Source organism: Pleurodeles waltl, chromosome 4_2 (assembly GCF_031143425.1).
Source record: "Pleurodeles waltl isolate 20211129_DDA chromosome 4_2, aPleWal1.hap1.20221129, whole genome shotgun sequence".
Taxonomy (NCBI): Eukaryota; Metazoa; Chordata; class Amphibia; order Caudata; family Salamandridae; genus Pleurodeles; species Pleurodeles waltl.
In genome coordinates this window covers 386,183,674-386,204,464 of record NC_090443.1, presented here as the reverse complement: position 1 = coordinate 386,204,464, position 20,791 = coordinate 386,183,674, and the positions used below count along the sequence as shown (strand labels likewise).

At 44.6% G+C, this 20,791-nt stretch overlaps 1 protein-coding gene across 7 annotated transcripts in view; it reads left to right on the top strand.

Moving 5' to 3' along the window:
- The first annotated feature begins 1,424 nt into the window (after nucleotides 1-1,424).
- The window catches only part of CARM1 (coactivator associated arginine methyltransferase 1), a 224,240-nt gene continuing 204,873 nt past the window's right edge, over nucleotides 1,425-20,791 (top strand). For 6 of the 7 annotated variants that reach the window (XR_011202794.1, XR_011202795.1, XM_069231526.1 and 3 more), the window contains exon 1: nucleotides 1,466-1,659. Coding sequence is in view for 5 of the 7 variants with exons in the window: in XM_069231526.1 (XP_069087627.1) it covers nucleotides 1,518-1,659 (142 nt within the window). In the remaining 2 variants the exon portion in view is untranslated. Of the gene's footprint in view, nucleotides 1,660-20,791 lie in introns of all 7 variants that reach the window. The other variant, XM_069231523.1, reaches the window with a different exon arrangement.

Genomic DNA, 20,791 nt, shown 5'->3' with positions numbered 1-20,791 from the left:
ACACACAGGCAACAAATGAGGAACACACACTCAGAGAACTCCAGGCCAATAGGCCCTTGTATAGAAAAACATATTTTCCCAGTCCATTCCCAAGAACCACAGGTTCAAACTCTACATGCAACACTTTGCATGAAAGGCATTGCAGGCAGGCACCCCAGGAACCCTGAATAATCACAACAGCATACACACTTTTCAAACAAAACACATATAGCTATTTCAAAACTAGACAGTGCAACCTTCACAGTTCCTAGGGGAGGCAAGCAATCGCCAGTTCTTGCAGGCAAGCAAACCACCCACGGGGTTCAAGCCTGGGTCCAAGTAGCCCACCGTTGGGGGTCCAGAGCAACCCCAAAGTCACCACACCAGCAGCTCAGGTGCAGAGTTCAAAGTGGCGCCCAAAACACACAGGCCCCAACGGAGAAGGGGGCGCCCCGGCTCCAGTCCGCCAGCAGGCAAGCACCCGCGCCCTCGGAGGACACCGGGGGTGGGGGGGGGGGACACAAGTCAGCACAGAAAGCACACCCCCAGCAGCACGGGGGCGGCCGGGTGCAGCGTGCCAACACACGTCGGGTTTGTCGTTGAAATCAATGGGAGACCAAGGGGTCTCCCCAGCGACGCAGGCAGGCATGTTATGTATTTTCTCTCTCTCTCTCTCTCTTTTACAATTCTAAGAGTTTTTGTAGACTCAAAATAGAAGTACACTTTCAGATTTAAATGAAGATGTTTTTTGTCAGGAGCAACTTGTACTTAACTCATATATGCACTTTAAACAACGCATAAAGACATCATGAAGTTTATGTTAGTGAATGTTTTATTTCTGTAAAATTTTAACGTTTTCGTCAGTTGCCACGTGTTTTAAAATATATTACCAGATGGGGTATAACGTTTTAAGTATTCAGCATTTATTGATCCATTTTTAGAATCTTGCCAGACCTCTCTTTATATGTATATACATAATGAAAGACCTAATTATTCTATAAATGTTGCTGAAAGTCTTGAGGAATTGTGCATGTTTAACTCGTATGTGGGGAAAGTGAATTTGAAATTGTAAAGTATTTGCCCAATAAACTGCGTGCTGAATGTATTTTATAACTAATAATATTGTAGATGTCTGGTGTCACATTAATGTATATCATAAACTATTACGTGGTAATGTAAACATAATATTGAAATACGTCAATAAGATAATTAAAAAGTAAAGGGAGAAGATCATTTTGAAGTACTGAGAACGTTCATCATAGCTTGACTGTGGGGCGGGCAGGAGAAGCATGAACTGCACGTAGCCTCTACATAAATGTTTTTTTAAGTGGATGAAAAATTATTTTAGCCCCGGTTCTGCGCGTCCCCGGCCTCCCTGCGCTAGGACTGTGACCTGCCGCTGTAGTACATCCTCTACCCAGCAGAGGTCGCGCACGGGTCGCTACGCAGTACTCCAGGTCTCCGGCGGTGGCGCTGCGGTGCCGGTTTAAGGCCTCCCCCGTTCACTCACACACGCCCCCGGCCCGGTCTCTCCGAAGATGGCGGTGTCTGTGTTCCCCGGCGTGCGGCTCCTGACCATCGGGGACGCCAATGGCGAGATCCAGCGGCACGCCGAGCAGCAGGCCCTGCGGCTGGAGGCTCGGAGCAGCACTGACGCCGCGCTGGTCGCCCTTTACAGCCGTAAGTGAGCGGGCTCCATAGCCCTGGATACAGGGGATGGGGAACACGCGAGCCCGGGGTCTTTGAGGCCTACATTCGGGTGAACTAGAACACGCAACGCCAGGAATCTAGGCCTTCGTACCCCGGAAGGGATAGTACGCGAGACCGGTGAACTGAGGCCTGCAGGCCGGGAGCGAGGCTTGGACTATCAGTAACCCACCACGGGGCTGTGAGGTTCAAAGGAGTGATGTACGTCTGAGAAGGGAAATAAGCGAAGCCGGAGACTATGGCCTTTCACAAAGGGAGGCTTCTTGTGCTAGGGAAGGGTAAAAGAGACTGGGAACTTTAGGGTGGAGGGCTGAAGGCAGTAGACCCCCCTGAGTTTGTATCTTAGCCCCTCACCCCCCCAACCCAACCAGAAAAAGTCCACAGTCGTGGAAAGCTTCTGAGATGGTTCCCCGCTGACATTAAATGGTGGTACGGATTGAACTTTTTCATTACAAAACTTTGTGCTGAACCAGTAAGGTAAAGAGCTCTCGCATAGAAAAATCGACTTAAAAATGACCATAACAACTTACCTGCTCTTAAATAAGTCACTTCAACCCCGCACCCTCCCGAAAGATATGACGCCCATCAAAGCCCCCTGAGAGTCTGTCCCAGCCAAGAGTGTGCGCGTGTCCCAGGAGTTTGTAGCCCTCAACACAGAGATTGCATCTTATCCCTCACCATGAGTCTCATCTTCTCCAGGCCCCCCCCCCCCCCTCCCGAGAGTCAGTGTCTGACTCACCCCCTTTAACGTGTTACCTTCGCAAAGTGGTTGGTTGGACTTTTGTGACTTGAGAACCTTGATAGCTGTTTTCATTCGAGGCAGACGATGGGGAAAATCAAAGGTAATACCTCGAAGGTGGTAAAAGGAGTTGAGTGACGCCATTTTGGAGGAAAGAAATGCTTTGGGGCGAAAGTCCTCTGCCGTTCTTTGTGCCCTGGCTTTATATGTTTCTGGACAACCTTGTGTATCGTACTGGAAAGGCTGTGCAAGACTGACAGTGGTATTAGGCGTATTTGGTAGTGTGGTGCACATACCTTTTTAAGATGGCCTCTATTAGGACTGCCTACAGGATTTTTGTAAAGTTCTTTTCGGTGCCATATAATTTGTGTCCATTGCCGTAATCGTGTCTGGGATATGTGAACGGTTCCTTTGTGGATTGTTGTGTCTAAATTTACTGTATATGAATGGAGTGGTTTGGGGCTGGCGTCCATTAGACTCCACGTGGGTGTGTTGCACAAAATGATGGCTACTACTGTGAAGACCTGGTGCTGTCATCACGGTCCAATCAGCACACATTTACACAGTTGCTCCTCCGTTTATCCTTACGTAATGAAGCAAATGCCGAGTCCAGGCTCCCTGGCACGGCCTTTTCACATCTACCTGAGCCAACCCCTTAACTGCCTAGTGGGAGCCTTTCAGCATCTACCTGAGGCAATCAGCAAGTGCCTAGTCACGAGCTGAGCATGAGTACGGAGCCTCCTCAGCCAGTACTTTGTTCGCTGTTTAGCTTTCGACCGATGAAGTCCGTTAAACAAGAGAGATGTTACTAAAGTCTCACAGGGTTGCACTTCTGCGTGGAGACCACCATCTCTCCAGGTGGCCCTAAGTCCAGGAAGCCTCCAGAACCGCCTTGTTGCTCGACCTGTAAAAAGGCGATTTTGCTGCCTGTTACGAGAAGCTGAATACTGCGTCTGTCAGTATTGACTGGAAGGTCCAGGTGCAGGATATCGCCATGAACTGAGACTGCCTAGGAACCACAAGACCCCACAAGCTAGCTGCCCAGGAACAGGCACAACATTCAGTTTAAGTAAACTTCCCTATGTTTGAAGGAGGTTACCTGTTTGCAGAACTGTTAAAACCTGCTTCCTAACTAAACTGAGATCTCGCCTATTGAGGGTATGGTGCAGATCCCTAACCAGTAGGTCACAGGTCTCTGGTGCCTATTGTAGCTGCCCTGCCACTAGAGCATTTCTATCCTGAACAGCGGTTTCTGAGATATATGGTCTAACCATAAAACAGCCCACATCCTCACCAAAAGTTCTGTCAAAGGTTATAGTGTTCACTCCTCCTAGTCAGTGAAATGCCCATTTAAAAATGGGCCAACCAGTACGAAAACAAACATTAAGTATTATAATTATCGCAGTACTTTATAGAATTCCCTCTTTATAATATTGTCTGGACATTTTTCGCTACGATGGAGAGCAAGATTACTGTCCCTGGAGGTAAAAATATGGATGTACAGTTGATAGCAAAACAGAAAGCAATCTGCTCTTCGATGCAGTAATTAGTGTAGGTAGACCGATAACGAACTGGCCCCTTCAGTGGCTTTTACTTTCTATATGTCAAACATGCGTCCTGTAGCACCTATTTCTGTTCAGCTACCATAGATGAATGCTTTCAATATATGTATAGAAATCTTGCTTTTTTCTTATTACAGCCTAGTTGTGTCATCATTAGTCACCCATAATTAAACAAACGTTTGCAATGCAACAGGTCTCACATTTGTTAGAGTTAGAGTTGTTAGCGTTATAAACCCCTAACTGACTTTTCTTGCCACATAAATTGAAAATTAAAAGTAAAACAGTTTCACATAAGCGGGCCTGAGTAACAGCGCCATGAGCATCAGCATGAAGAGACGCAAAAAAGTAAAAGGAAGTTTGCTCGCAGTCAAACTTATTGGCAAAAGTGCAATTAGCCTTAAACAGGGGCGATGGCCAAGACGGTATCAATACCTCCCCAAGGAGAGTCAAATGCAAGCTGTTTACCAGTGTCATCAAATCATTTTTGAAGGGCAATCCCACGAATGAGTGGTAGTGACGGGCGTGATGTGGGCATTGTTAAAAGCCCAGATACATCTAAGCATGTAGGAAAAGCATTGCTTGTGCACTGCTATGCTCGACCTAAAAATGATTTAGCTACTTTACTGTAATAAGCTCCTACAGCTGAGTTGACCAATCATGATGTCTGTTGCCAGTCAACAGACAACGTGAAGGAAACATCTCAGAGTACTATTATCACTGCTGTTAAAGCAGCAAAAGAGAAAATACGTTTTTATGATATGCCTTTCCTTGAACACAAATAGTTATTAACAGGGAAGGTGTTTTTGTCAGTCTGATTATTTTTGAACTGGTAGAATTCATTACACAAAAGCAGAAACCTCTCTTCCTAATACAAGCTTCTTAACTGCAAGAGGTTTTGAAAGGAGCTTAGTTTAAATCGCTTATGCGTTTTTGCAACAAATTACAACTGGCATACTGGTTTGTTTATATTTATGGAACAAATTTCGCATTTACTCAGTATGTGAAGAAACCAATCCTTATCTTCGAAATAAAATAAGGATAGTTCAAGAAATTAAACTTTTTTGGGCAAAGGATAATAGAATGACCAAGTATTTTTCTGAATGAAATAACTTTTGCCTGCAACTCGCCCATAAAGGACCTAACACTGCCTCTGGCTGCTTGCTGCAATATAAATAGCATACACGTCGGAGACTTGCAGTATTCTTATGAATGGTAGAGGGTATTTTATAATGTATGTAATGTATATAGGGATTGCACGATTTGTTGTATAATTTATTCATATGCATGCATTTAGTAAGATACCAGTGCTATTCCTTGATAAGAGCTTTTGTGAAGAAGTTTAGTTTGTGATGTTTTGGGTCCACCTTGGCAATATATATGGTCTTACTTTTGATACTACGTTTTTGTGCGAATGAGGGAGACCTAGTGCCATCTACAGACTGGGTTAAGTATTCTCTCATAGTTCGCCCATTTAGTGAGCAATGATCTTAAGAGCCTTAATGATTTTGGTGATCATGTACTTAGTTTTAGTAATGCTTAAATTGCGCTTCCAGGCCTTCTAGTAGGACCTAACATTGTGCAGAATTCTAACAAAGGTTTTAATGTCCTGCTTGTTTTTAGTCCCTTTTATATTTCTTTTCTTGTAATGATAGAAGCACTATTAACGCTGTAGGCAGTAAGGAGTACGGCACTCATGTTTCTAATATATTGATTGAAATCAATATTTATCCTTTGGGTGAACTATTACTAAAAAGCTTCCACAATGTTGATTTGTTAGAAATCCGTAAGTTTAACCTATGACGCCATTTGGAACAATCCTTTGTGTATAGTCCCTGTGACAAGCCAGAAAATGTGCAGTTTTCTTTTGGACAAATATTTCACTCGGTGTGGTTGTTTTTTTCTTTTTAGAATCTCCCACACAATTTACGTTTCAGTGTATAGTCTGCCATGGTCTCTTCTTTTCAGATGGTACCTACAAGTTCTAGATCTTTGTTCCTTCTGACTATTTATTTGCTTACAGACTTCTTTCAGTGGTATACAAAATACAATCTTGTTTGACTTAGATTAATGCACTGTAACTGCAACTTTGTGCTGCTTCCTTAGCAGTGTGATGGTGCCACGTTGTGCAATTGCAGTTTAGCAATATGCTTTTGAACCTTTTAATGGTGCTCCGACAGAGTCCACTGTGTTGATATGTGTCTAAAGTACTCTAATAAACAGTCTTTGGATGCTGAGGGACAACACTGAACAGTTGACCTTCGAGTTGAAAAGCAGTCTCAATGCTTCCTTTGTGAAGTTTTCCTCTGAGAAGTTGAGTTTTGGATTCCTGATTTTGCAACAGTTTTATGTGCTGGAAAGGACGCTTTAGGAAATGGAGAAAGAAGACAGCTTTGGAGTGCCTGATAATTTGACGATGGGAGTGTATTCTCCTCGAAAATTTTATTTTTTTATTTATGTATATGTGTGTGTATATATATGTGTGTGTGTGTGTATGTGTGTGTATATATATATATAATCAATCATTGTCACCTCCTGCTCCGTAAGGGGCCACAGACCTTGCAGGGCGGCCTCGGTTACTGGGGCGAAGCATCCCACAGAAAATATCTCCCAAACACGAAAAGCCCAGGCACCAGTCCATGTTAAAATCCAAGCATTTAATAGCATCTCTGAGCCGCAAGACAATCCTGACACGTTTCGGCAACAGCATGCCTTGTTCACAGGTAAGTAAGAGCAGGTGTGAGCGAGTCAATGCTTTTTAAATAGTCATGTGACTTCAATAACCAAACTCCAACTCCCATAATGCACAGTTCCATATAAATAACTTCCTGAGCTGGAGTGCTTAATTTCCATGTAGCTTCAATAGCATCACAGGCACTTCAGTTCACCATACAAATATTCTTATGTGCCTTAGGTATACACTACTTGATAGTCCACTTGATTTTACAGTTGCTGCCCAGCATGATGACAGCTTATTTTTTTTTTTTTTTTTTGTTGGTTTACAAAAAAATAACCTGCCACAGAAATTAGAGAAAACAAGAACAAAAAATAAAAGACTCATGACATGCTCTTTTCAATACCTAATCTGTATTCATGCATAACAATACCACATTACTTAATGTGACGGTGTGAGGTGAGTTGAGGTTAATTGAGTGCGAAAGAACTGACTGCTAAGTTTTAATGTCTTCCCTTGGCTCTCACACACACACACAGTCACATTGGGTAATGTGGTATTTTAAGAACATTAGTTATTGAAAATCATTTTTGGCGGTAATGAAATTATGGTTGAGTGAGAATAAGAGGTGTGAAGTGAGGTCAAGGTGGTACTTCAGTTTGTGAATTTTGTCATTTGAGAATGTATGTTGTAGCAACGATGACAACCCTTTGTGTAAGCATGGAAGGGTTATCCTGGATCCCTCTGAGTCTAGAAAATTCAAACAAAAAGGTAGTTAGGTTTTAGTATTTGTGTTACATTTAATTCTTTACGTTTTGCTATAAGAGCTGCAATTATTCTGACAAAAAAATGAACGTAGGACTACAAGATTTAATACCTTAAAATAATTGAACTCTATTAGGAAGTGGACAAATCATATTCAGAAACCATAAGTGTGCTGTGCGCAGGTGAAAAGTGACAGTGCATTCATTGCTCATGTGAAAAATGTGTTAAATGCAAGAAAGAAGCATGGCAGTTCATTTATTTAACAGTAGGGTTTGGGATCACGTCAAAAGTAAAAGTCCAGGATCAAATAATGGTCTACACAGCTAAGTCCGTTTGTAAGCGCAGACAACGTTTCAACCCCTTCAAAATGTCTTGTATTTTGTGTCCTTGCGATAGTGCCTGGAGACACTTGTCTGCTACCCTGGCAGGGGACATTATAATATTGAAATTGTCTACGAATTGGGATCTCAAACAAATTGTGGATTCAGACTGCAAAGAAAATAGGATGAAAGTGGACATAGTCGTGTAAATGTATCCTAGAAATTGTGCAAATTAGAGTTGCCACAGAAATAACTGTCTAGCACATCAGATAGACTTTTAAGATCCCAATTCAGAGACAATTCCTAGAAGCGAGCTTGTTTCCAATGCCACTTTGACAGTACATATGATAACTCAACAGTTTACACAGACATAAAACACATGAAAAAAGCAACTAAAAATACGTCGTTTGATTCCATTTTTAACAAGTGTTCTTCGCCGTGGCCATCTTTCATCTTGCATTATGAGGCTTATGCAATATGATGGTGTTCTAAATTGTCAAAATAAAAAAAATATCTTTTAACGGTAATCGAAAACCATAATTAGGTCAACTTTTGCACTTGTGCCGCAACCTGTCCTGGACAAGGGACTGAGGGCATTTTAACAGCAGCACACTGAGTGGCATAAACTGTGGCCGTCAGTCTGTTTGAAGATACTGTGAGGTCTTCCCAGTCTAGATTAATATCCAGGAGTAAGCCAGCCTTGTAGTAGAAAGCTGGTCTTGACTTTGGGATGATCTACAAAGCTTTGGGTTTGTACCTATTCTACCTCCTCAAATGTTGCTTTTACCTCTCTGACGTTTTGTTTTATTAAGCTGAATGCATTGATCATGCGTGGCCCCAAAATAACCCCACACTTGTAAACACCACACATTGTGACAAGTGCTAGCTACCAGTCTTTTGGCTTTTAGTACTTGTTAGTTTCATCACGGTTTTTGTAAAGCTTACTTTTTGATTAGCTGGCAGTCCCTCTCCAATATAAAAAATAAACATTGGATAAAAGCAAAAACCATTTTGGCTTCACAAAGCACATTTTTCCATAGCGATTCCTGGTAGTGAAGGGAACTACTTTGTGCATGTGTTCTTTGAAAGAGCTGAATGTGTCACTCTCGTTGAAGTTAACTAATTACTGTAGTTGATTGACTCCCTGTCCCATGCTATAAGTTGTAGTGGGTGGAAGAAAAAAGAGAATGATATAAAAGCATGCCAGTGAATTAATAGGAGTTGGGTGAAAGCTTCTATAAAGTACTTTTATATAGATGTATAAAAATACGTTTGAGTAAAATCAAAAGGTTTTTCCTAACACCAGATCTAAAAAGCATGGGCAAAGTCAATAGGTGTTGACCTTGAGACTTCTCGACCTCCCTGATAACTTTTAGCCACACTGTACAGCTTCCCTGATTCAGTCTTGTCTACTGCTTAAATAAAACGGCACCTGAAAAACCGAACTGTGTAAAGACATAGTAATGTGTCCGTTCTCAGGGCTGCGAGGGGGGTGGAGCAGGAGACAAACAATAGAAGAGGAAAGAAAGGCTATTCATGCTAACTAAGAAGCAAGCACATGGGTGATAATGAAAGCTAACCAGTGGTAAGCAATCGGCGGGCTTACTGTAAGGTAAGAATGCCTCTCACTCTGCTCACCAAAGGTCCTATCTAGTAGGCGAAACCTAACAATGGCAGTGTTACTGCATGCGGTGGTGGAGGGTCTTGTGCAACCCTAGAAGAACACACGCACCTGTGAATAAGGTAGTCTGGCGTATTACCTCTGTACATATGCTGGTGAGACTGCAATCAGTATACCTGTTGTAGAGAAGTATGTGCTTGCACTGCAGGTCACTTGTTTCAGTCCCGGTGATAAAGCTTCTTGGGTTAAATTGCCTGCTGCAGAGATCTGTGTGCAAATTGCTGGAAAGAAACTGGAAATCGGGGGAAGACAGCCTGACAGCTTCTATAGTGCTTTGCAGCGATCTGCCTCTAGCTGCCGCCTGACCTGCTATGAAGCGGACGGGGATGCCCACCCATCCGTTCCTCCCTTGATGACTATGAACAATATTTGTAACGGCATAAAGCCGACAGAATTTCGAGGCAGTTGCTGTAATTTGTATTTACTGCCTGGTTTTAGTAGTCACAAAATAGGAGCTTTGACATTGGCGCCATCCCTGCGTGTTTGCTATAAATCCTTCTTTCGCAGAATGAGAGAAATGCAGCATTATTTTTCTTTAGTTCTGGGTCCCAAAGTCGATAAAATTCTTATGCATTCATCCCGCCGTTGTCCTGGTCTCCCTGCAGCTCCTCGAACATCTGCTCCCCCATTGGACCCTAACAAAAGGCAGCTCCCAGGCTCAGCTTGGGACGGAGAGCAATTTGCATTTAGTAGAATTAAACCGGCGACTTGAAAGATGCGAAGCCGGAGCGACCCTTCACCCCTTTCTGCTCAAGACCTTCATTGAACTGTTTCTGCTTCGAGGAATCGAAGACCTGCCCTGATATTTGAAAGCTTTGTTTACAGCTCAACGAAAATGAGCAGACCTAGTTGCTTAGAATTCCATTATTTTCAAATCAGTTTTTTGTGGTTCTGTTCTTCTTTGGTAACCTTCAGATGGTGATCAGAACCTTATTTCTTATTCTCTTAAATGGAGAAGTCCAAAATGTGACTCCCAAGTAATTGTGATGCTCCCAGCTCCAGGGCTACTGAGTTTGCTATCTTTTAGTGATTCTGTCGTTTTTTCTGCTTTCAACCACTATATTTCTCATTGAACAGCATGTCCCCCGAAGTCACCTGTGTGCCTTCGAGATTATTCTAATAAGTGGCAAGGCAGCCTAGTTCATCTGTCTAGGGATGCATCATTCGAAGTACTTGTCTGGTTTTGTTTCCATCAAAAGTGGAATTGTGTCTCTAAATTTAGTCTGGGGAGCAATTTGAGTTCATGGTCTTTGACTAGCCTTAATAGGTTCCTACATTTTTTACCAGTGTGTGAATCGAACTAGGGCTTGCCAAGCGGAAATGCTTCTAATGAGAGATGCAAGTACATATAACTCATAAACCGAAGTAGTGGGATAATCTGAAGGGTTTTAACGTTCTTAGGTCAATAGGCTGTGTTACATTGGTAGAAATTCGTTGCCAGAATTTGCCTTTGTCTAACTTATGTTCTCTACATGTATTCCCACCCCGGACCACCACCAGTAATATATAGTCTATTTTTTTCGTGCACTAAAGTTGCTTTTCTAAAATTGTTTTTATATTGTGGAGGTTAAAACGTAACCATTACTCAAAGGAAAGTCAACTACTGCTTTTTAAAGCAACCTGGAAAGTGTTAAACATTTAAAAATATAGCAGTATGTCATATTCTTTCAACCTTTGCAAAAATAAAAAGTAGTAGATATATATTTTTATTGCACGTTAATTTACATTCTTTTGGTTGTAGTCATTTATTGTCTTTAGTATTGGAGTGCATTTTTTTAGATACTTCCAGTTATATCAGTGCATTGCTGGAGTCGGCATCTCACAGTTTTTAAAACATCTGACAGTTTTCTGAAGTGTAGAACAGTCCTCTAGGTTGGAGGAAACACTGTACACGGAGGTGTCTAAACTGAAATAATATATCTAACCACAAATTGTACTAATGCTTAGTAAAGCTGCACAGGTCTTTTTGTCTGCATTGATGTAGGATTAGCCTTTGGATTGTTCTGTTCTTTCAGCCTTCATTTAAAAGTAAAATACCGAGCAATTCTCAGTGAAGTAATCGCCTTTCATTTAAACACTTAGTAAAGTTCAATTTCTACTGAGTAATCTGCTGAAATCAAGACATTTCGCTTCCATTAATATCTTGAGAGGAACTTAACCTTATTAGATGACCTGACTTTAAATGCTGTAAGACAATTCAATGACTACTTCATTGAAACTCCAAGAGTTTTTACTGCTGAAGAATGAAAATAAATGTATATTCATTTGAGTACAATATATTATTACAAATAATCAATATAAACCTCAGATTAAGATTCCAGAAAAGCGTAAACTCCATTGACTTGTCTTTAAAGATCCCCATACTGGTCAGAGGCCTGCAAGGTTAAACAAGCGTTTTCAATGCAACGGGGCTCACATTTGCTCGAGTTGGAACTATTTGCGTTGTAAACTCCTAACCTAACTTTTCTCGCCACACAAATTAAAAGAAAAAAACAGCGCGATCGTGCTATGTAAAATGCAGCGCGATCGTGCTGAATTTGAAAACGAAAAAACAGAGCGCTATCGTGCTATGTAAACCCCAACGTGATTGCGCTGCGGGGAAAATTAACAGATCAAGTAGTCCAGAAACCAGGCTCAAAACATCCAGCCTTGTATGTTTCTAGTAGTTTACCGGTGCTTTGTACGCGGGCTAAACACCGGAAAAGGCATGATTTATGCATGCCTTTCACAAATGAAAGCAAGCAGATTTTAAAGAGCAAGCCCAGGAACCAATGAAAGAAACTGACGTGACCTGGCATGGTTTCAAGCCCAAAGAGAGATTACTTTATGGACGGAGCGCTTTGCGCTCGCCCATAAAAACGGAGCTGTGCTAGACTTTGCCCTAATGGTGAAATGAAATAAAACATTGTGGTAAGGGTAGGTAGATGGTAATTACAGACTGCTGTTAATGTTAATGGCGCAGCAAGGTCAGGTAGTTAGGACCCACTTCTTAAAGGAAAAAAAAATCAATTAAGACTCCAAGTGGTGAAAGAAGAGTGGGTTTACTGTAATTGAAGGGCATAAAGGAGGTAGTTCCATGGGATCTTAGAATGCTCCAACATGTGGTTCTGTAAAACCTGCCAACAAAATGGCTAATGGCATGCACAGCTATTCTGGAGGGGGGTGAGAATTTCGACCTGCATGGTAGGTCTTTGGGAAAGCTAAGGGTTGTGAGCAGAATATAATCATGTTTCTAACCTCTTTGTGGCTGACACACCTTTAATTGCACTGCCTTACACCACACCATCTGAAAGTAGCAATAATTAAGGGTTCTGGCCAAGAGGTATGGCTAGGAGAGGGAAGTAACATTATCATACATCTGTGTTGTGATTTACATTTCAGAACAGTTCTGCAGCATTAAGAGCTGCGGACCGTTGGTACAGTGTAAAAGGCTTTAATATAGTATGGTGACGGAGGGTATGAGTACAGTAAACTGTGGACCAGGTCAGCGAGGCGCATGGTTTAAAAGCTTGTAGCAGGGTGACTGTTAAGGTGTCATCTGTGTTTAACTACTTGTCTGGGGTAGGTACCTCACTATCAGTTCATGGTGGATCTTGCAAAGGGAGCACTCTGGCTTGAAATACCCGAGGTGGTATGTAAGTCAGTATTGTAATGTTCCATATTTCTAGTGGAAATTCTATGTTAGTTGAAAACGGGGGTGGGTCAAAAGCCTTGTGCAACCAATTGGTTATGGTTTGATCTGTTTTTACCATCTGTGCATGGATTTGCAGGCCATAAAGGAACCAGCTGATAACATTAGTGGCAATTTTTGTCTTTGTTAAGCTGGAGTGTTCACTGGCCCACTTTGTTGATGGTGTTGGTGGTGAAACAGATCATGCTCGCCATTATTAAGAATGCACACACACACACATCCAGGACTTGAAAAATAGCCTACTCCAAAACCCACTGGTCCTTGCCAAGCAGATTGTTCACAGAGTAAACATGAGAGCTGACCCACCTCTACATGGTTTTAATCCTGAAAAAAAAACCAGCCTGTGGTACATCGTAATTCACTGATGTAAGTGATTGTCTCTGGGCTGTTTCATCACAATGTGCCTGACCAGACTTCAGGATGTTTGAGAATTCCTCGGGCCCCACAAGGACCTGATAATCTTCCAACAGTACAGTCCTTGCATTGGAAGGCTACCAAAAACCAAGGTTCGGGTATTGGGTCAAGGGTAAGGCGTTAAAGTTTGAGAGAGAATATTTAGAGATCTTCCAGTGATAGACAGGAAAAGGGCTACTAGCTTGCCGCTGACATGTTTAGCGGCACATCATGTTTTTCATCTAGGAGACAAATATCTTTAGTTTTACCGTAATTTGCCTCTTGGCTGTAGAAGTAGAGCTTCCTTGAAGGGAGATGTAGGGGGCTGACCTGGCTTATAGTGGGTACCATGTGGTACCTACACCCTGTGCCAGGTCCAGCTATCCCTTATTAGTAGAATAGAGGTGTTTCTAGCAGCTTAGGCTGATAGAAGGTAGCTGTGGCAAAGCAGCTTAGGCTGAACTAGGAGACATGCAAAGCTCCTACTATACCACTTATATCATAAGAAAACACAATACTCAGTTTCTAAAAATAAAGGTACTTTATTTTTATGACAATATGCCACAAGTATCTCAGTGAATACCCTCAGTAAGAAGGTAATATACACAAGTTATAAGTACACAAACCCAAAACAGGTAAGTAATAGTAAGAAAAGTAATGCAAATAGATGAACATACGTCTAGGGGCAACACAAACCATATACTCCAAAAGTGGAATGTGAATCACAAATGGACCCCAGACCTATGGGAGCTTGTAGAGGGTTGCTGGGACTGTAAGAAAACAGTCAGGGTGTCCAAGACCCTGAAAAGTAGGAGTAAAGTACACCTACTACCCCAAAAGGACACAATAGTCGTGGTAGGGGGATTCTGCAAGAACCACAAACACCAGCAAAGCCCTGAAGACTGATTCCTGGACCTGAGGACCTGCAAGGCAAGGGGACCAAGTCCAAGAGTCGTGATCGTGTCCGGGGGGGGGGGGGGGCAGGAGCCCAGAAAACCCCAGATGAAGGTGCAAGGAAGCTGCTTCTGGATGGAAGAAGCTTGGAATTCTGCAACAACGAAGAGGACTAGGAACTTCTCCTTCAGATGGAAGATGTCCCACGTCGCGAAGAAGGTTGCAGAAGTGTTCCCACGCAGAAATACCGCAAACAAGCCTTGCTATCTGCAAGGGTCACTGTAAAGGTTTTTGGGTGCTGCTGGGGACCAGGATGTCGCCCCTTGGCGGAGGAGACAGGGGGGGTGCTCAGCAACTCAGAGAGTCCCCACAGAAGCTGGCAGCACCTGCAGAAGTACCCGAACAGGCACTTACAAGATTTGTGAACCGGAGCTGGCTCAGAGTCACAAAGGAGTGTCCCACAACTTAGAGGGTTGAGCACTGCAGGATAGAGTGCTGGGGACCCAGGCTAGGCTGTGCACAAAGGAAATCCTGGAAGAGTGCACAGGAGCCGGAGCAGCTGCAAATCATGCAGTACACCTGTTTGCAGTCAAGCGTGGGGAGGCAAGGACTTACCTCCACCAAACTTGGACTGAAGGATCACTGGACTGTGGGAGTCACTTGGATAGAGTTCCTGTGTTCCAGGGACCACGCTCGTCAGGATGAGAGGGGACCCAGAGGACCGGTGATGGAGTCTTTTGGTGCCTGCGTTAGCAGGGGGAAGATTCCATCGACCCACAGGAGATTTCTTCTTGGCTTCCAGTGCAGGGTGAAGGCAGGTGACCCCCAGAGCATGCACCACCAGGAAACAGTCGAGAAAGCCGGCAGGATGAGGCGCTACAATGTTGCTGGTAGTCGTCTTGCTACTTGGTTGCGGTTTTGCAGGTGTCCTGGAGCAGTCAGCGGTGGATCCTTGGCAGAAGTCGAAGAGGGAAGTGCAGAGGAACTCTGAGCTCTTGCATTAGTTATCTGAAGAATTCCCCAGAGGAGAGACCCTAAATAGCCAGAAAAGGAGGTTTGGCTACCAAGAGAGGTAAGAGCCTATCCGAGGGTGTCTCTGACGTCACCTGCTGGCACTGGCCACTCAGAGCAGTCCAGTGTGCCCCCAACTCCTCTGAATTCAAGATGGCAGAAGTCTGGGACACACTGGAGGAGCTCTGGGCACCTCCCTTGGGAGGTCATGGTCAGGGGAGTGGTCACTCCCCTTTCCTTTGTCCAGTTTCGCGCCAGAGCAGGGCTGGGGGATCCCTGAACTGGTGTAGACTGGCTTATGCAGAGATGGGCACCATCTGTCCCCATCAAAGCATTTCCTGAGGCTGCGGGAGGCTACTCCTCCCCAGCCCTTCACACTTATTTCCAAAGGCAGAGGGTCTAACACCCTCTCTCAGAGGAAATCCTTTGTTCTGCCTTCCTGGGCCAGGGCTGCCTGGACCCCAGGAGGGCAGAGTCCTGTCTGAGGGGTTGGCAGCAGCAGCTGCAGTGGAAACCCCGGAAAGGCAGTTTGGCAGCACCCAGGTTCTGTGCTGGAGACTCGGGGGATCATGGAATTGTCCCCCCAATACCAGAATGGTATTGGGGGGACAATTCCATGATCTTAGACATGTTACATGGCCATGTTTGGAGTTATCATTGTGACGCTATACATAGGTAGTGATCTATGTATAGTGCACACATGTAATGGTGTCCCCGCACTCGCAAAGTCCGGGGAATTTGCCCTGAACAATGTGGGGGCACCTTGGCTAGTGCCAGGGTGCCCACACACTAAGTAACTTGGCACCCACCCTTCACCAGGTGAAGATTAGAGATATAGATGACTTATAAGTTACTTATGTACAGTGATAACATCCACGTTATTTCACAGCCATTTATTTCACTCAGGATCCAGTGGCAGGCCTGTGTAAGAATTGTCAGAGCTCCCTATGGGTGGCAAAAGAAATGCTGCAGCCCATAGGGATCTCCTGGAACACCAATACCCTGGGTACCTAAGTACCATATACAAGGGAATTTATATGGGTGTACCAGTGTGCCAATGAGAATTGGTAGATTTTGTCACTAGCCTGCAGTGACAAATTTAGAAAGCAGAGAGAGCATAAACACTGAGGTTCTGGTTAGTAGAGCCTCAGTGATACAGTTAGGCACCACACAGGGAACACATACATGGCACATATTATGAGCACTGGGGTCCTGCCTAGCAGGATCCCAGTGACACAGGGGCTAAAACATACATACAGTGAAAATGGGGGTAACATGCCAGGCAAGATGGTACTTTCCTACACAACCCAAACGAAGGACAATAAGACTAGCCTTGCCCAGATGAGTCTTCCTTGTCTAAGTAGAAATATCTGGAGAGTCCATCTGCATTGGAGTGGGTACTCACAGGTCTATGTTCCACTGTATATTCCATTCCATGTAGAGATATAGACCACCTCAACAATTTAGGATTTTCACCTTTCATTTGTTTTAGCCAAAGTAGGTTTGTGGTCTGTCGAACAATAAAGTGAGTGCCAAAGAGGTATGGCCTCAACTTTTTCAGTGCCCAGACCACAGCAAAGGCCTCCCTCTCTATAGCAGACCAACACTTTTCTCTAGGGGTCAACCTTCTGCTGATAAAAGTAACTGGTTGATCCTGGCCCTCAGAATTCAGTTGTGATAAGACTCCCCTTCCCCTAATTCAGATGCATCAGTTTGAACAATGAATTTCTTGGAGTAACATGGGCTTGTTAGGACAGGTGCAGAGCACATGGCCTGTTTGAGCTCCTCAAAAGCTTTCTGACAGCTAGCTGCCCATAAAACCTTCTTAGGCATTTTCTTGCTAGTGAGACCATTAAGAGGGGCTGCTATGGAGCCATAATTCTTGATGAATCTCCCGTAGTACCCTGTGAGGCCTAAAAAGGGTCTCACCTAGAGTTGTAGGGGGAACCCAATCCATGATAGTCTGGATTTTCCCCTGTAGTGATGCAGTCTGTTCTCCACCTACCAGGTGGCCCAGATAAACCACTTTCCCCTGCCCTATCTGGCACTTTGAGGCCTTGATAGTGAGGCCTGCCTTTTGCAGGGCCTCCAAAACTTTCCAAAGGTGGACCAGGTGCTCATCCCAGGTTGAGTTAAAGACAGCAATATCATCAAGATATGCTGCACTGAAAGCTTCCAACCCTTGCAGGACTGTGCTCACCAACCTCTGAAAAGTGGCAGGTACATTTTTCAAACCCAGGGGCATTACTGTTAATTGGTAGTGCCCTCCTATGGTAGAAAATGCAGTCTTTGGTTTAGTGTCTTCTGCCAATACCCTGCAGTCAGATCAAAAGTGGTAAGATACTTTGCAGAAGCCAGTTTATCAATGAGCTCACCTGCCCTGGGTATAGGGTGAGCACCAGTTTTTGTTACCTGATTGAGCCCTCTGTAATCTACACAAAACCTAATCTCCCTCTTTCCATCTTTGGTGTGAGGTTTTGGTACAAGCACCACTGGGTTAGCCCATGGGCTTTCAGAAGGTTTAATCACCCCCAAATCCAACATTTTCTGCACCTCTTGTTTAATGCAGTCTCTGACATGGTCAGGCTGCCTATAAATTTTACTTTTGACAGGCAGGCTGTCTCCAGTGTCACTTGTGTGTTCACACCAGGATGTGGTACCTGGCACAAGTGAAAAGAGGTCTGAAAATTGGCTTAGGAGATTGATGCAGTTGTCTTTCTGTTCTGCAGTCAGACAATCTGCTAAAACTACTCCCTCCACTAAGGCATCTGCTTCAGTGGTGGTGAAGAGATCAGGGAGAGGGTCGCTCTCTTCTTCCTGTCCCTCATCTGTTGCCATGAGCAGAGTGAGATTAGTCCTGTCATAGTAGGGTTTTAGGCGGTTGACATGAATCACCCTAAGGGGACTCCTGGCAGTGCCCAGGTCTACCAAATAGGTAACCTCACCCTTCTTTTCAACAATTAGATGGGGTCCACTCCATTTTTCTTGGAGTGCTCTTGGGGCCACAGGCTCCAATACCCACACCTTCTCTCCTGGGTGGTACTGAGTCAGGACAGCCTTTTGGTCATGCCATTGCTTTTGCAGCTCCTAGCTGGCCTGAAGGTTTTTACTGGCCTTTTTCATATACTCAGCCATTCTTTGTCTAAGCCAAGTACATAGTCCACTATGTCCTATTTGGGAGCTTTTAAAGGTTGTTCCCAACCCTCCTTTACAAGAGTAAGTGGACCCCTTACAGGGTGCCCAAATAGGAGTTCAAAGGGGCTGATGACCACTCCTTTCTGGGGTACCTCCCTGTAAGCAAAAAGGAGGCAAGGTAACAGGACATCCCATCTCCTCCTGAGTTTTTCAGGGAGAGTTCCATTATCATACCTTTGAGAGTGTTATTAAACCTCTCAACTAGACCATTTGTTTGTGGATGGTAAGGGGTGGTGAACTTGTAGGTAACACCACACTCTTTCCACATTGCTTTTAAGTATGTGTAGGAGGCTGGACTGGCTTGTAGTGAGTACCAAGGGGTACTTGCACCTTGCACCAGGCCCAGTTATCCCTTATTAGTGTATAGGGTGTCTAGCAGCTTAGGCTGATAGATAATGGTAGCTTAGCAAAGCAGCTCAGGCTGAACTAGGAGACGTGTGAAGCTACCACAGTACCACTTAGTGTCATATGCACAATATCATAAGAAAACACAATACACAGTTATACTAAAAATAAAGGTACTTTATTTTTATGACAATATGCCAAAGTATCTTAGAGTGTACCCTCAGTGAGAGGATAGGAAATATACACAAGATATATATACACAATAGCAAAAATATGCAGTATAGTCTTAGAAAACAGTGCAAACAATGTATAGTTACAATAGGATGCAATGGGGAAACATAGGGATAGGGGCAACACAAACCATATACTCCAAAAGTGGAATGCGAACCACGAATGGACCCCAAACCTATGTGACCTTGTAGAGGGTCGCTGGGACTATTAGAAAATAGTGAGAGTTAGAAAAATAACCCTCCCCAAGACCCTGAAAAGTGAGTGCAAAGTGCACCAAAGTTCCCCTAAGGACAAAATAGTCGTGTTAGAGGGAAAATGCAAGGAAAACACAAATCAGCAATGCAACAACGATGGATTCCTGACTGAGGGTACCTGTGGAACAAGGGGACCAAGTCCAAAAGTCACAAGCAGCTCGGAGATGGGCAGATGCCCAAGAAATGCCAGCGGTTGGTGCAAAGAAGCTCTTACTAGGCTGAAGAACTGTGAATACTGCAGGAATGACAAGGGCTAGAGACTTCCCCTTTAGAGGTTGGATCCCCCACGCCTTGGAGAGTCGTGCAGAAGTGTTTTCCCGCCGGATGGACGCCAACAAGCCTTGCTACACGCAAATCGTGCGTTTGGCGTTTTTGGACGCTGCTGGGGCCCAGGAGGGACCAGGAGATCGCAAATTGGACCTGCAGAGAGAGGGGACGTCGAGCAAGACAGAGCCCTCACTGAAGCAGGTAGCTCCTGGAGAAGTGCCAGAACCAGGCACTACGAGGATGCGTGAAACGGTGCTCGCCGAAGTTGCACAAAGGAGTCCCACGTCGCCGGAGACCAACTTAGAAAGTCGTGCAATGCAGGTTAGAGTGCCGTGGACCCAGGCTTGGCTGTGCACGAAGGATTTCCGCCGGAAGTGCACAGGGGCCGGAGTAGCTTGCAAAGTCGCGGTTCCCAGCAATGCAGCCCAGCGAGGTGAGGCAAGGACTTACCTCCACCAAACTTGGGCTGAAGAGTCACTGGACTGTGGGGGTTACTTGGACGGTGTCGCTGGATTCGAGGGACCTCGCTCGTCGTGCTGAGAGGAGACCCAAGGGACCGGAAATGCAGCTTTTTGGTGCCTGCGGTTGCAGGGGGAAGATTCCGTCGACCCACGGGAGATTTCTTCGGAGCTTCTGGTGCAGAGAGGAGGCAGACTACCCCCACAGCATGCACAAGCAGGAAAACAGTCGAGAAGGCGGCAGGATCAGCGTTACAGAGTTGCAGTAGTCATCTTTGCTACTATGTTGCAGGTTTGCAGGCTTCCAGCGCGGTCAGCGGTCGATTCCTTATCAGAAGGTGAAGAGGGAGATGCAGAGGAACTCGGCTGAGCTCATGCATTCGTTATCTAAAGTTTCCCCAGAGACAGAGACCCTAAATAGCCAGAAAAGAGGGTTTGGCTACCTAGGAGAGAGGAAAGGCTACTAACACCTGAAGGAGCCTATCACAAGGAGTCTCTGACGTCACCTGGTGGCACTGGCCACTCAGAGCAGTCCAGTGTGCCAGCAGCACCTCTGTTTCCAAGATGGCAGAGGTCTGGAGCACACTGGAGGAGCTCTGGACACCTCCCAGGGGAGGTGCAGGTCAGG